At 48.3% G+C, this 16,970-nt stretch overlaps 1 protein-coding gene across 3 annotated transcripts in view; it reads left to right on the plus strand.

Moving 5' to 3' along the window:
- Window positions 1-16,970, plus strand: part of LOC119433754 (neprilysin-1-like) — a 293,006-nt gene that overhangs the window by 20,112 nt on the left and 255,924 nt on the right. For 2 of the 3 annotated variants that reach the window (XM_049659299.1, XM_049659298.1), the window contains exons 6-7: window positions 3,101-3,168; window positions 6,646-6,767. In XM_049659299.1, the coding sequence (XP_049515256.1) occupies window positions 3,101-3,168; window positions 6,646-6,767 (190 nt within the window). The remainder of the gene's footprint in view (window positions 1-3,100; window positions 3,169-6,645; window positions 6,768-16,970) is intronic. The other variant, XM_049659297.1, reaches the window with a different exon arrangement.

Here is a 16,970-nt window from a genome sequence, read left to right on the forward strand (position 1 = left end):
TTGTCAGGCAACTACAAAAATAGAGGTCGCACAACCCTGATCAAGAGGAATAGCAGCAGGTCGCCTTTTTAACACAGCGCGCTACTGCACAATATATATATATATATATATATATATATATATATATATATATATATATTAAACCAAGCTGGATAGTTGACTAAGTCACCGCCGCATTTGCAACTGGATGCCAATAAATCATCATCATTAGCATCTTGCACTGTGAGAGATGTGCGCAGGTAGCCTCGACCCATGCACACTTCGCATTGCAGTTGCATATTATTACACCAGATGGAACGCCATGTAGCAGATGCACATGTAGTTAGAGAAGTTACGAGGTAGTTAGAGAAGGTTTAAAGAAGAAAAATAACTTTAAGGATAAAGGGGATAAAGGGGCCGGTTTCAATGGTGTAAATAATGCTGTATTGAAAAACATGCATGGCATATCTCATTAATTCAAGCCGGCTAGGTTACGGATTCTCACCGTAAAAGGGGATGCCATTAAATCATCATCATCATCATCATTAGCATTGTATCGGGTCATTTGACACGCGATGTCTTAAAGAACCCCAGGTGGTCGAAATTCATCCGGTACCTTCCACTACGGCGTGCCTCATAATCAGAACTGGTTTTGGCACGTAAAACCCCAGAAAGAAAAAGACACGCGATGTCCCATGCGTGCCGCGTAGCGTTGATACGTTCAAACTTTGCATTGCAGTTCTCTTATATTCCACCTGGTGACCCGATATGTAGCAATAGCATATAGCAGTTGCATGCACCATGTAGCCTGGCCTGGTTAACCTAAGCAGGCTGGGTGAATATTTTTCATCACCCCGTTTCGTAAGGGGGTGCCAATAAACTATCATCATCATCAACATCAACGTACCGTGCCGTGGGTCAAGGGATGTGACATGTGCGCCACGTATTCTGGATAAATGTGTATACTCTTCGATACACGTAATGGCGCCTCCTCGCAAAGTACGAACCCCTGATGACGAAACGAATCCTAAAGCTACGCGCGCGGCTGCAACCAGGCAACATCGGGCTCAGCAGAGCACTCTGCAGAGAGAAGCACAAACCGCAGGTCGCCGTTGACTCCGGTCGGATAGTGTAGATTGTTCTCGTGAAAACAACGCGAAAAGAGTTCGCCACGAAGACCCTGAAGTGAGTGGTGCCGAAAATAGAGCTCCTATGGAGCCGCTGCTACAGCTTACGCTGTGACTGTGCTGCGTGTGCCGAGCAGGCTTGCGACTCATCTTTCTTTAAATCTTGATGCCTGATAGTTCGTAGTTGTGTGTATATACAGGATGTTCATTTTTATGTATTACGGAATTTTTAGAAAACACCTATCATTATCCTATTATCATTATGATATTATCATCATGATCATATATATTATCATTGAGCTGGGTTATTTGATGAGGCTGACATTAGTAGCACGGGAAATCGGAACACATATTGCACTAATTAACAAAAAATCACAAATTAATGCATTAGTTAAATACTTTACGAAACATATTGTAATTTACGAATTGTAGCCGGTGAGCTTGTAAGGCGTATCCACTTGAAACGAATTTCCAGAATGACACCAGTTTGAATATATGCGCCATCAAACTCACCGTAAAAATGCATTCTTGTTCCACTTACTTTTTTACCAAAACGCTGTTTTATACATTGAAGCACAAAAAGAAACTGGACCGCCCATGTATTTCGCCCTATACTTTGGGAAAAAATATTTTGAAACGAGTGTCATCCTAGAAATTAATTTCAAGTGGATGCGTCTGGTAAACTCAGCGGCTACAATTTGTAAATTGCAATATGTGCCCTAAAGTAATTAAGTCAAGTTGTGTTAATTAGTTCAATATGTGTTGCGATTTCCGGTGCTACTAATATCCGCCTCTGCGAATCACCCAGCTTAACGATAAGAATTGCGCTACTTGCCACAGGCGATTTTGAACCATTCAGTAAAGCTTAATTTTGAACACCCGGCATGTATATATATATATATATATATATATATATATACATGCGTGTGTATGCTGGCAAGGAGACACGATCGCTCCAATGCTATTCACTGCATGCTTAGAAGAAGTATTCAAGCTCTGAGACTGGGAAGGCGTGGGGGTGAGGATCAGCGGCGAATATCTCAGCAACCTTCGGTTTGCAGATGACATTGTCCTAGTCAGCAAAAATGGGGATTAATTACAGCAACTGATTGAGGTCCTTAACCTAGAAAGTGTAAGAGTGGCGTTAAAGATTATTATGCAGAAGACAAAGATAATGTTCAATAGCCTGGCAAGGAAACAAGAATTCAGGATCGCCAGTCAGCCTCAAGAGTCTGTAAAGAAGTACGCTTATCTGGGTCAGTTTACACACAGGAGACCCTGATCATGAGAAAGAAATTTACAGAAGAATAAAATTGGGTTGGAGTGCATATGGCAGGCATTGCCAAATCCTGACAGGGAGCTTACTGCTGTCGTTGAAAAGAAAAGTGTACAATAATTGCATTCTTCCGGTGCTAACATATGGGGCAGAAACTTGGAGGTTAAAAAAGAAGCTCGAGAACTAGTTAAGGAGCGCACAAAGAGCGATGGAACGAAAAATGTTAGGCCTAACGTTATGAGACAGGAAGAGAGCGGTGTGGATCAGAGAACATATGGGGATAACCAATATTCTAGTTGACATTAAGTGGAAAAAATGGAGCTGGGCAGGCCATCTAATGCGTAGGGTGGATAAACGGTGGACCATTAGAATTACAGAATGGATACGAAGAGAAGGGGAGCGCAGTCGAAAAGAGTAGAAAACTAGGTGGGGTGATGAAGTTAGGAACTTTTCAGGTGCAAGTTGGAGTTGATGAAGTTCCTAACTTCATCACCCCACCTATATATATATATATATATATATATATATATATATATGTGTGTGTGTGTGTGTGTGTGTGCGTGTGTGTGTGGGAGTGTGTGTGCTGCCAAATACTAATCCAGCACAGGACAGAGGCGTAACCATGGTGCGCTAGGCTACAACAGCCTCCCTTCACGCGTAGAACGATGCTGTAGTCCAGTAGAAGATACTGACACAAACACGCTTTCTTCTATTTCAGCTCATTGAATTATGGTGGCATCGGCGGTACAATTGCTCGCGAGCTGGGTTCTACCTTCAGCATCGATGGTAAAGTCAATGTAGCCTCATTCTTCTTATGCTACAACCAATCCGATTCCACTTGATTAATGCTCCACAATGCCACAGAAGCAGAAGAGGTATTCGCCAATGGGCATGACAAAAATCAAGCTTTTTTACTTTTTGTATGCAGTATAAATACTTTCATTTTTCAGTTGTACTCGCCATTGCCAGTAATTGTGCGCTAATTTCCCGGTCCACAGCTGGGGCCATAATTTACCATGAACGCGCATTCTTAAGTAAACTTGACCATAACCCGAGGCTTCGGTGGCAATACCGCGGCCCCCACCATGTGCGCTCCTACAACCTAATCCGACACCTTCATCCTGCACGATGCGACCATTCATCATTGTGGCTCATAGGCTTCCATCACAAGTGGACAAATTATCCTCCACCTGCTTCAGGCGTGAGGTTGTTCATCAATTTTCTTAATTCAGCCACATCCACGTGACCTCTACAACCACAAACATTCGTGCTCTAACCTCCCCATTTGTTGCCGTCTGCCGTGAATCTGCTACTTGATGAAACGTTTGATTAAAATCGCGTCGTTTATTGTACGTCTTCCTAAGCATGCTGGTTTTAAAATGGCTTACTAGTTTACATAAAAATCGTAATGTTTAATAAAACCTAGTAGCCGCTAATGTACCTGCACCCGCTCAACCCTACTACAATAGAGTTACACAGTGTCAGAGTGATCAGTGGTTCTATTTGGGCATTAAATGAATTACAAACTTTGTGCATACAGATGGAGATCCCATAGTCAGAGACTGAATCGGGACCTCCTGCAGTAGTTAATGTACCAAAATTTATTAAGGCAGCAAACAGCAGTAGCGAAAACAAGCAATAATAATGATCGCAGGCAAAACAAAGAATTTGAGAAAAAACAGAACAGCAAAAAAACAAACCTGAAAACAACAGCAATAATTAGACAGAATAAGAAATAAATCGTAATTCAACACATCTACAGGGTTACAGGGTGAAAAGTAGTGAAAATAAAAAAAGAAAACAAAAAGAAGTCGCATGTATTTTCAGCAATGTATGCAGCAATGAGGGGTTGTTTTACCCCTGATGAGATGTTTTATCGACAAAATGTTGTGAACAGGTTGGTATGATAGGGAGCGGGACAACAAAAGGAAACAAAAAGAGGTAACCACAATGACGCAGAATATGACATGGTTGTGAGGAAAGTTTTCAGTTCATTTTTGAATTTGCCAACTGATTGTGAGATTTTGATTGCCGGTAATATGTATTCCAGAGACGTACTCCGGTGAAGTAGGCTGTTTTTTTGCTCATACCTTGGTATGTACTGAAGATAAAATAAAATTCTGATTACGTGCAAACCTAGTCACGTTAGTATTTGCTAGGCTGGATTGAGGGATGATGAACAGAGGAACCTTATTATTAATTTGCTTGAAGAACAATATACCTATCTTGCATTTGAAAGTGTTATCGACCGTTAGGATGTTGCTGGCATGTAGGAGTGCTTTCCTGTTACTGCGATAAGGACTTCGGGTAAGTATTCTAATGGATTGGTTTTGTATAGTTTGAAGGGAGATAAGACATATTGCTGCTGTACATATTGCCCCAAGAAGTCATACAGTAATTAATATGGGAATGAATAAAAGCGTAGTATAACGAAAGTACTGTAGGCTGGGAAAATATACCAAGGGATTGAATTAAAACACGTATGCCGTAAGCCATTTCTTTTTCGCAGGTAAGCAACATGCGAGTGAAATTTCAAGTGACGGTCCAGTTTAATTCCCAAAAAAGTACCCTCTTCTTCTGCTTCAATTACAAATTGATTTAAGAATACTGGTGGATAATAATTATGTACACATTGGTGAGAATGAAAGACAACAAACTTCATTTTAGTAGGATTAATTTGAAATTTATTATGGAAGCACCAAGCCGCCAAGCTTGTCAGGTCATTGTTTAATTTATATGCCAGAGATTGGAGGCATTTATCAGTGTTAACAATTGTTGTGTCATCGGCGTATAGTAAGCATTCTGAAGGAGTAAGAGAAGTTGGCAGATCATTTATATAAATTATGAAAAGAAGTGTGCATGAAATAGAACCTTGGGGTACTCCTACATTAGTTACTTTAGGTCTAGATTTATAACCTAACAGACTACCAACCTCACATCTGTGGAGTAAGCAATTCTTTATTAATGAAAGTGCGGGACCAGTTATGCCCATTGCGTCAAGCTTTATAAAAAGAATGTGTTGGTTGATAGGGTCGAATGCTTTGGTGAAATCTATAAATACAGAACCTGCGTAGTGGCCCCCATCGATTGCTTTCTTCAGCTTTTCGGTTAACGATAACAAAGCGAGGTCAGTGGAATATGCTTCACGAAAACCAAATTGGGAAGGTGATAGAACCTGGAATTTATTCAGGTATTTCGTAATCTCAAGTAATTTTTCAAACATTTTACTGAAAAAAGGTAGTATGCAAGTGCGCCGATAGTTGGCTATTAGCCTGCGGACGCCTTTTTTAAAAACGGGAACGATTTTACCACTTTTCAGTCCTACAGGAAGGATGCCAGGTTTGAAAGCTAGGTTGATAATGGTTGACAGAATATCAGAAACAGCAAGCGCAATCGCTTTTATGTGGTCGGGGTGAATACCATCAAGACCAGCTCTTGTGGATTTCAGGTTGCGAATGACATCATGAACTTCATGAGATGTGTTCGGAAATAAGAAGAAAGATTGCGGCAGACGAGAAAGGGGAAGTTGATAGTCAGCACTGGGGATGACATCAGTGCGGGAGGAAATAACTTTAATGAGTCCTGAGGAACCCCTCCCCACCCACTTTTGTTTAGTGGTCGGCAGGGGTCGCGGGCCGCACCCACGTTGGGACGGGAAGCCCGGGAGCCTCCGCCCTTTCGTGAGCCCTCTGGACAGCCCGGAGCTGGGTCTGGTGGTCGTCGCTTCGCAGGGCGTCCTCCCAGTCTTCTTCTTTACGGAACATGGTGCCGCTTAACGCGGAGCATTGCCATAGCATGTGGGCTAGCGAGCAGTAAGATTCGCCACAATCCGGACATTGCGGCTCTACCTCTGGTGAATAAAGGCTCAGTCTGCCTCTCGAGGGGAACGACCCTGTCTGAAGCATTCTGAATATCGATGACATCAGTGTGAAAAAAGTTATTACTGAAGGCCTCAGCAATCTCTAATGGGCTGTCATACGTATCGTTGTTATACTGTATACTAGTTATGCCAGACTCCCTCTCATTCCTGTTCAGGAATGAGTTAACGATATCACAAACACTACAGGTGATGGAAATATTGCTGCTTGTGTTATGTTAAAAACTATATAAAACATAATGAAATATTTGAAGGTTCAGTTATTTCAAAATACAGCTTGTTTAATGTCTTCAATTCATTGTTGAGCTTTACCATATATATCAACGTTTAAATCAGCCCATTCATGTATACCTCACAGTTTGTGACGTTTTTATTCTTCGCTCTAGGTATGAGCCGTATACAGCAAGAGTATAAAACACTTGTGTCAAACCAATTCCCGCGAACGTTTAGAAACAACGCTTCATGCTTGGAACAAAAATACAAAGCGGCCAACAATGAAACGCTTCGGGTGAGAATCTCACTGTATTCTTGTTGGGTAAACAGGTGCGACTTCAAATATGTGTAACACTAATTGAAAATATTTTACTAACAGTAAATGATTATGATGTAGCGTACACTAAAACAAATGTGTCTTTAGCTGATTGATGTTTTTGCTCGGCAAAAACCATGGGTCTGTGCTAGCAAAATGTCTGACCTTTCATAAAATATCTATGCAAACTTACTTGAAGCAGCTGTAATTACCTCGAAGTATTCGAATACGGCAACTTAAGCGTAATATTTATTTTCGCTTTATGTATTATAGTAAGTACACTCATAGTCAATATCGGCTTAAAACAACGCATATGACTCACTGCAAGTGGCCTACTGCGTATGCGGCTCTTGCGTATGCGGAGCGCATTTAAACACAGAGTAAGGCCGCTTGGAAAACGGCACGCATGACGCCATATCTTTATGCGGTATTTCAGATATAATCTCGCCGGCTTACTAAGTGGCTCAAATATTATGTGGCTCAAGATTATGCGGCCCATGGGGCATTTGTTATGACAAAAATCATTTATTTATAGACAGGTGGCGCCCAGAGTAGCTTTGCGTGCGGTTTCATACACACAACATCGAACCACATTGTAGGAAATATATACCACACAGCACACAAGCATGAAAACGCACATTGCAGAAAGATACGAACACTGGAAATCTAACCCGGCTACATCACGTGAAAACGGAACACGCTAACCATGTGCACTACACCACATCACTACGCTGGCGTTGAGGACTATATAGATATTTGTAGATGCATTTGTGCTTTCAAGGGGGTCGTTTTATGTCGATCGGTCAACGTCGGCAATCGTGAGTGGTATATATATATATATAGTTTGTGTTTAAGGGCTTAAGTTGTTGGTAATAGAAAAGGTTTATTTAAATGAGTAGCCGAATACGAATCCGCTTTCAACAGCTGTCTTGTGGGGCGGAAAGGCTAAACTTGGTAAGAAAACGGATCATGGGAGCTGCGCAAAAAGAACTGTGTCGCCAAGTGATTGTTGTTCAATGTTTTGTTTTTATTTGCTACGCTGAGGATTGTTCGCTGCAGTCGCTCTTTAACCGGGAACTTGGCTTTGTCTGAAAAACTTCCAACCTCTTTCACCAGGTTCAGTTAAGCCTGAACCGCCATCAACATGCACACCTGCAACTATTATTAAAGGCACTTGCTTCAAGGTTGCACTGTGGTACTTTTGCGCTGCCTCGACGGTACAACGGCAATACGGCTCCGCTATTCTGCGAACATCGAATAAGCGGGCGGGATTTGGCCGACGCGTCTAAGTTAGTTGAAGCGACAAATATTTCCATTCACCTCCGCTGGCCCCAACAGGAATGCCCTGTCCATAAGACAGACATATATAATGTTTGTGAGTACGAGACGAATGATCTCGAACCGAGCCCTTTATGCTGCTCCATTGTAGTTATTGGTTCAATGTTTATTTTGAAGCAGCAAGGGATGTCGCTATCCGCGCGCGTGAGTTTACCGCAACATGCATTGGAAATATTGGAAGCTTCACTTCTTTGCACACACTAGCTTGTTTTCACATATCTTACCTGCCAAGTGCATGTGACGTTGCGACAATAGCTACCGTGACCATACCTGCAGTGCAGTCGAGGTTAAAGGAATGAAGGGATGAATAAAAGGGAAGCGTGGTTAAATAATTTAAACTGTGGGACTTAGCGCCCGGAAACTGCTGTGGTTTATGAGGGACGCAGTAATGGAGAGCTACGGGTTAATTGTGGCCACATGGAGTTATCTAACGCGAACTGAAAAAAATTACACAACATTTCTGTCGGAATGCGGCAGGCGCGGCCGAAACGTTAAAGTCACTTTGTTGCCGTGGTGACTGTCGTTGAAAGAACGAATCAGCTCTTTGAAAATGTCGTATAACCAGGTCAGATTTTGCCGGCGTGTCAAAGGTAACAACGGCTCCATTCCTTGTCTTGCAAGTCGATGGCTTCAACGCAAAATCAACCTGGGATAACCGGTATTTGTCCATTGTATCTTACGCTACATTTCTATAATCAGCACTACCGCAATGAGAACATTCTGCTATGTGGAATGCAAGCAGATTCTCCATGTGGAAGACGATCCACATTCATGCACAAACTACATTTAGTTATGTCAACATAAAGAAGACACCGTGCAGACTGTATTAAAGTGCACAGGAATGAAAAGGGGTCGAAAACCCAAAAGGTAATTTAGTAAGAAAGCCAATTGTGTATAAATGAAAAAAAAAATATTGGGAAGCTTGTAGTAGTGGTGCAAGGCTGCAGTAAACAGCGGAGTTGGTGATCGACTTAGCTTTTCTTCCAGGTTTTACTAGGCTAGGCTAAGTTTTGCTAGGAAATGCTAAGTGCTGTTAAGCACGGTATTCCGAATCGGCTCACCGCCGGTGGGCATATTCTTGCTTGGCCGCGATGCGCTTCAACATTAGTGGTTTCTTCTTCGGGTGTGCAGATCTTTTTTGGTCGTCCCATGTCAAGGGCACATGTACTCGCCACAGAGTCAACGAGAACTCTGCCGCCATCGCGGCGGCTCCGAGCTTTATCTTCCCGGTGATGTCACGGCCAAGCTGCGGCTCCACACTTGCCGGGACGAGGCTGGTCGAAACTAAAGTCCCAAGATTTCCGGCTCTTTTTTAAGTAGCGACATCTACCTCCGTCGGTCGCCATGTTCTTCGTAATCTCCTGAAGCGGCGTATCTGCGTAGATAGAATTCGACTGTCAACGGCCGCTGCTGCACCACACAAGTGAAATAGACGCTTCAGGCATGGGGCCAGACAACCAGATACGAACCTAAAAGCGGCTTTGTACTGCGCTGCTGAGGCCGAACGCGAAATTTGTATTGACGGCGACGCCTACCGCGTTGTATTGCGGTCGCGCAATACGACGCCTGCCGCGTTTCTAGCTGCGGTCGCGACGACCGCAGAAAGTCCTTCGCACAAGGAAAAGAAAAAAAAAAAGATAAACACACAAAGGAACATAATGCGTCTTCAGCCTGCCCTCAAGTTTGCTCGCAGCAGCATGTAAGTGACTGCGGGGAACAGCGTTAGGAAGAACATGGCCGCCGAAATGAGCGCCGACCAATGAGATTCCTCGGCGGTGCTTCAAAGCTTGTCGCTACATAAAGAAAGCAAAAAAATATCTAGGTACTTTAGTCGAAACCTGCCCATTCGACGCTAGAGGCGCCTGCTGCAGTCACGGACACCGCGCACGTTCGGCGCGAACGCGGAGAAACGGTTAAACGCGAACGGCGTCGGCAGCATCACTTCTCGTTGCCTCGTTGGTGCTACTACAGTTTCTTTCTCCCTCTCTCGTTCTCATTTTATCTTTCTCTCTCCCGAACAAAGCGCGCCGTGCGCGTATGCTCTCCTTCCCTCTACTTAACGTCCCATGGCAAGGCAACATGTGCACGGCACGGAGACGAGACGAAGCACACGCCGCTCCGCGAGGAGGTTGCAAGGCAACCCAGGTGACTCATCGCTCGGCGAGTTTTTAGGGGCGAAGCTCCTTAGGGTGTGGGTCTGTCCCTCCTCTGTAGTATGTAGTAGTAGTAGTAGTACTCGTCGTAGTAGTTGTCGTCGTAGTAGTAGGTAGCCATGTCTACTTTTATGAAAAAAAAATTCCGATAGTTGTGTCCGTAGCGCGGAATCGAACCAGGGACCCCTCGCTTCCGAACGCGCGGCGCTAATCACTAGGCCACGAAGCGCACATGGACACACGCACCACGATCACAATAAATACCCAACATTAACGAAAGACTGCGCGTTTCTAACGCGTTTGTGCTAGCGCGCTACGGCCCGTGTAAGAAGCTGGTGTAAGACGCTGTGGCCTCTCCGCCTTACCCCCGTATTCATAAACGCTCCTCGACTTGAAGTTGACTTGCCACCGCCTTGGGCAGCGCGTTCGAAACGCGTTGAAGGCGGTGGCAAGTCAAGTTCAAGTCGAGGAGCGTTTATGAACACGGGTTTATACTCTCTCAGCAGTCATGTGATGGCGTCGGCAAACGCGGTGCACGTTCCGGCATGTGTAAACGGCTGCGTAAGACGCTGTGGCTTCTCCCCCTTACTCGAGAGTACTGCACGTTTCTAACGCGTTTGTGCTAGCGTCCCCTTAAGCGGGAGATGGTGCAATTATAATGAAGGGCGCTGTAATAAAATAGGAATGACGTCACATATGGCGCGTGCCATTGGTGGAAGTCAATCGTTCGATTTAGTGCGGCGAGACTGGGCGAATGACACGGAAGATTCACGGTTTACCGATGATTGCCTCCGGAGCTTTGCCCACTCATCATCATTCACCCCGTGGATATGCGGTGTTTTTTTTAGGGGCGAAGCTCCTTAGGGCGTGGGTCTGTCCTTCCTCCGTATGTAGCCACCTGTAGTTTTATGAAGTGTTCACTAGATGGAGTAAGTCCGTAGCTCTGGTTGGCATGGAGACCGCTATGTATGTATGTATACGCATATATACATATATAAATATATGTATAGTATAACCGGAAGCCGACTTCCGCTTCCGGAAGCCAGCGTCCGGCTTCCGGAGAACGCTTCCGGCGTTTTTCTCTCTCGTCCGTAGCTAGGTGCGCTGCGGTGCACAAGGGCGTTCGTTCCCGACGCGCGTTCTCTTTCTCTCGTTCCCGACGCGCGCTCTCTTTCTTTCTCGTCCGTAGCTAGGTGCGCTGCGGTGCACAAGGGCGTTCGTTCCCGACGCGCGTTCTCTTTCTCTCGTTCCCGCCGCGCGCTCTTTCTCGTCCGTAGCTGGGGGCGCTGCATTGCACAAGGGGAACCGTTGTTCCCGACGCGCGCTCTCTTTCTCTCGTTCCCGACGCGCGCTCTCTTTCTTTCTCGTCCGTAGCTAGGGGCGCTGCGGTGCACAAGGGCGTTCGTTCCCGACGCGCGTTCTCTTTCTCTCGTTCCCGACGCGCGCTCTCTTTCTTTCTCGTCCGTAGCTAGGTGCGCTGCGGTGCACAAGGGCGTTCGTTCCCGACGCGCGTTCTCTTTCTCTCGTTCCCGCCGCGCGCTCTTTCTCGTCCGTAGCTGGGGGCGCTGCATTGCACAAGGGGAACCGTTGTTCCCGACGCGCGCTCTCTCGTTCCCGACGCGCGCTCTCTTTCTTTCTCGTCCGTAGCTAGGGGCGCTGCGGTGCACAAGGGCGTTCGTTCCCGACGCGCGTTCTCTTTCTCTCGTTCCCGACGCGCGCTCTCTTACTTTCTCGTCCGTAGATAGGGGCGCTGCGGTGCACAAGGGCGTTCGTTCCCGACGCGCGTTCTCTTTCTCTCGTTCCCGACGCGCGTTCTCTTTCTCTCGTTCCCGCCGCGCGCTCTCTTTCTTTCTCGTCCGTAGCTAGGGGCGCTGCGGTGCACAAGGGCGTTCGTTCCCGACGCGCGTTCTCTTTCTCTCGTTCCCGACGCGCGCTCTCTTACTTTCTCGTCCGTAGCTAGGGGCGCTGCGGTGCACGAGGGCGTTCGTTCCCGACGCGCGTTCTCTTTCTCTCGTTCCCGCCACGCGCTCTCTTACTTTCTCGTCCGTAGCTAGGGGCGCTGCGGTGCACAAGGGCGTTCGTTCCCGACGCGCTTTCTCTTTCTCTCGTTCCCGACGCGCGCTCTCTTTCTTTCTCGTCCGTAGCTAGGGGCGCTGCGGTGCACAAGGGCGTTCGTTCCCGACGCGCGTTCTCTTTCGCTCGTTCCCGACGCGCGCTCTCTTTCTTTCTCGTCCGTAGCTAGGGGCGCTGCGGTGCACAAGGGCGTTCGTTCCCGACGCGCTTTCTCTTTCTCTCGTTCCCGACGCGCGCTCTCTTTCTTTCTCGTCCGTAGCTAGGGGCGCTGCGGTGCACAAGGGCGTTCGTTCCCGACGCGCTTTCTCTTTCTCTCGTTCCCGACGCGCGCTCTCTTTCTTTCTCGTCCGTAGCTAGGGGCGCTGCGGTGCACAAGGGCGTTCGTTCCCGACGCGCGTTCTCTTTCTCTCGTTCCCGCCGCGCGCTCTCTTTCTTTCTCGTCCGTAGCTAGGGGCGCTGCGGTGCACAAGGTCGTTCGTTCCCGACGCGCGTTCTCTTTCTCTCGTTCCCGACGCGCGCTCTCTTTCTCGTCCGTAGCTAGGGGCGCTGCATTGCACAAGGGCGTTCGTTCCCGACGTGCGTTCTCTTTCTCTCGTTCCCGCCGCGCGCTCTCTTACTTTCTCGACCGTAGCTAGGGGCACTGCATTGCACAAGGGCGTTCGTTTCCGACGCGCGCCCTCTTTATCTCTCGTTCGTAGGTGTGGATTACCAGAATGATCCCCCGGTGCTTCGCTCACTCATCATCATTCACTTCGTGGATATGCTGTGATTTTTTTATTATTCAGCAGGCATTACGCCTGGCCTAAACAGCTCCACTGTTAAAAAAAACCGAGGAGCCGAAATTCAAATGTAGAAGTAAAACATACAATAAACACATGGTGGCAGAGGTATGGAAGATCTCCATCAAATTATGCCTCGTGGCGACATTCCGTCCGGTTGATTTATTAAGAAAATGAAAGCTCTAAAGGTGTAAAAAATAAGGAAAAGGGAAGAAAGATAGAAGAGTAAGCAAACGGAAGAAAGGATGAAAAAAATCACATCATTTTATCCTACCGGCAACCATGGTGGGATGCGAAAGCATCGCGGGGGGTGCGCATCGAGTTTCCGTTTCGTTTCACTTGGCAACACAACCCAATGAAAGTTAGAGTGAGAGAATGTATTGAGAAGAGAGGAGACGTTTGTACGGGGTTGTTGCGTCTTTATTTAGAGATCGTACGTGATTACTAGCGTCGGGGCGCGTGGTATCTTGAAGACGATGGCCCTTTGTGGTCGGTGAAGCGTAGCGTCAATGGGTCTTGCTGCAGAGGGTCGAGTTTGAAATTTGCGAAGACGAGTTTGAAATTTGCTAACAACCGCGCGTCAGCACCGTCGAAGCCCGGGCGTTGTAATGGCCTCGAACGGGTTGCTGCTGCGGCCGCAGACTCGCGTTGCCTCGTAGCTTCGGGATCGGGAGCTGCCGCTCGACGCTGCCGTTGCGCTTCGACTTTCCGAGCCCGGAGTTCGGGGTCGGCTTGATAATGCTGACGTTCCACTTCGGCGTGCCGAGCCCGTGCTGCTTCCGTAGAAGTTTCCTGCCGACGTTGACGTTTACGTTCGGCTTCCCTGGCCCGAAGTTCGGGGTCCACTTGCCGACGCTGACGTTTACGTTCGGCTTCCCGAGCCTTCCTCTGCTCCGCGGCGGTGGCGCTGCCGCTGCAACTAGCGCCGTCGTTGACGTTGTTCATGGCGTTTCACACATCGTTGCACAGAGAGATAATTATGGAAGCACAGCGAACGCCCGCTTTAAACTGCGCCGCGACACTTGCGCCGCCTACTGCCGTACCCTTAGAGAGAGAGGGAGAGAGTGAGAGAGAGAGTTCTATGCAATGATTTGCCGCGCCGCACCTGTGGCGGAGAGGGGGAGAGGGGACGAGGAGAGCGCACACTTGCGTAGGAGAGGAGAATGAGGGAGAGTTGCGCATGGGCAGTATGGGGGCGGCCGCCGCAGAACAGACACTGCCGCGAGCATAAGATGCTCTCGCATCTAAAAGAAAAAAAAAAAAGATGATCCGAGTCGTCGGGCTGCTGCGCCATGAACAGAGCCCGGGCAGGTTCAGCTTGGTGGCAAGTCGGCTGATGCAAGTTGTCGAAGCGGCGTGGCTGTGCTCGTCGATCGTAGGACTGTAAAGCAAGGACTAGAGAAGGTATGATGAAACCAGGGCCAGAAATACAAAGAGAAAAGATCGAGAAGAGGAGTGTGAGTGGGGAAAAGGAGTGTCCTGGTAGCAGAAGTAAACAGCCGCATGTGCGCGATGACGATATGAATGGCGATTGAGAGCGTGAGTATTGAAAGCAGGAATTCTGTCTATAGTGTCCTCGGAGAAGAGCTCCACCTTTGTTGGCATAATCAAGAAGGCTATACAGCATGAACGCTGAGAACATAAAGAAAAGAAGAAAGGGAAAAAATCTGCATGAAAATACTTGTGCATAACAAACATGTTCACGTGGTCAAGAGCAAGCAGGGAATGTGAATGAACAAATATGACGGCAGCCCGCAGGCTACCCGCCGCTGTGTGACATATTTTCATGAAGAGAGAGACGCATATTTTCATGAATTGCGGGTGCGGGCAAAGACGAAGAAGCGCAGAATAGCACAGCCGACCCCCTAACAACAATGCAATCCAAATCTGGGACAATCCCCCGCAGTGGGCATGCACCATCAGATAAGGAATATCATACCATACCAAACAACCGACCCAGCCAACGGGTGTTGTCTCTGTTTTCTTACTTACAATGGCGCAGTCGACGAAAGGTCAGGCTTGTGCTCCGGCCTTAAGCGTAGTCCTGGGTGCCTCCTGCAACCAGGAAAGGCCGTTCAAGCTCCCATGGCAATGCTTCCGGCTACAGTGAGTACCGCGGCCACCACCAGCTCTGGCTCTACGGATGCCGTTCACGCTCCCTTGGCCACTGGTCCGGCTGGCCTGAGTACTGCGGCCGCCGCCGCCGCCTCGGTGTGCGCGTATTGCGCCCCGTGGTCAACGGTGGCTCAGCCGGCAGCTTGACGGACGTCATGCAAGCCATCTCGCTGGTTTCGCAGCAGCTGAACTCGATCGTTTCGGCCACCTCCGGTTTCCCGCCTGCAATCTTAGCATCGCCGGCAGCCTCGGAACTACCGGAGTTCTAGGGATTTAGGAATGATCCCCTTCTGTGGGTGCGAGCAGCGAACGCGCGCAGCGCTCGCCATGCCTGACAGGACAACAAAATATGGCTAGTTGCAGCGGGGTGGCTTCGAGATGGTGCTGAGGCGTGGGACAGCTACGAAGGTCACAAGTACCGGTCCTGGGCAGAGTGGAGTACAGCTTTCATGACTGTTTTCCACCTGCTCACGTATGCCTGCGGTGAGCCCGACCATCACTGATCAGCGACAGGAGCTCGTGGAGTACATCAGCTGGACCTGGCAGTCGCCCCCCATCAGAGCCTGGATAGAGAGGCCCGCAGGCTTCCCCCTAGCAGGCGCCGGGTCACCGGGGGTCGTCGTCGGCTTCACCCTAGATGGTGGGAAGGTTACGGCGACCACCGCTCCTAATTTGACATGGCCGTCCACGCCAGCCGAGCTTCTGCGACGCCAAACCCGCGAAGTTCGGGAGCACCACCATCTAGCCACTGGGGCTGCACCGAACAAGGCCTTGGCCGATAGGTTCGCGGCTTGCCTCGCTGTAGACCCCGGTTGGGAGCTACTTTTCCCGTCGTGAGTCTCGGACTCTGCTTGGGCATCTTGGACCACACCATCACTGCCAGAGCCCGAGATCCCATCCCCTACACTGGGATGGTGACCCAATCTCCAAGCTCTACACAAGAAACACACCTCATGGCTTCAAAGGTGCCATTGGTCGAATTCGGATACATTCAAACGCCGCTGAGAGACAGCTAGAAACGAAGACGAGACCAGACATGCAAAAATTCATTGGTTACGGCACAGACACAGGTGTCTGTATATGGTGTCTGTATATTATCGACCCTTAAAGAGCTCGCAACTCCTACTTTCGTGACGCACATCCCAGGCCAGTTATCTCCTTTAGATTGCATGTCTTCTAACCAGGACACTTCGGTAGCACGCGACTTTTTGTCAATACCTGCCAGGTAGACCATCCCGGAGTGCCTTAGCCCGGCAGCTGCAAAGCTGCGAAAGCGCAAGTGGCGTCGTGAACCGAGACGGATACTCGCCCCCGTCGTTGCCTCAGACACTTACCCGACGCACTGCGCATGACCGCGGCCAGTGTAACCGTCCGCGTTTAGCGAGGCAGACAGCGGTTATGTGTCCGAGACCACCTCTCATGTTTTACCAACTGCGACGAGATAATCATCGGTGAGACATGCGGCCTGAGCGCAACAATCAGTACCGATCCCCAGAAAAGCTGGTTGCGCACAGGACGGTCTTAACAATGACTTCCATTCCCAAGTACTGTCGATTGTGGCGTTCAGCAAACAGCGCGCCCTGACAACCACCTGAACTATCTGCGGCACCGTGGCCGAGTGTAATGAAGAGAGAGACGCACTTAGGCTCGCGCGCTCGGACTCCGGGCGCGGGCAAAGACGAAGAAGGGCAGAATACAACAGCGGACCCACTGAACGGGTTTCC

Source organism: Dermacentor silvarum, chromosome 11, assembly GCF_013339745.2.
Source record: "Dermacentor silvarum isolate Dsil-2018 chromosome 11, BIME_Dsil_1.4, whole genome shotgun sequence".
Classification (NCBI taxonomy): Eukaryota; Metazoa; Arthropoda; class Arachnida; order Ixodida; family Ixodidae; genus Dermacentor; species Dermacentor silvarum.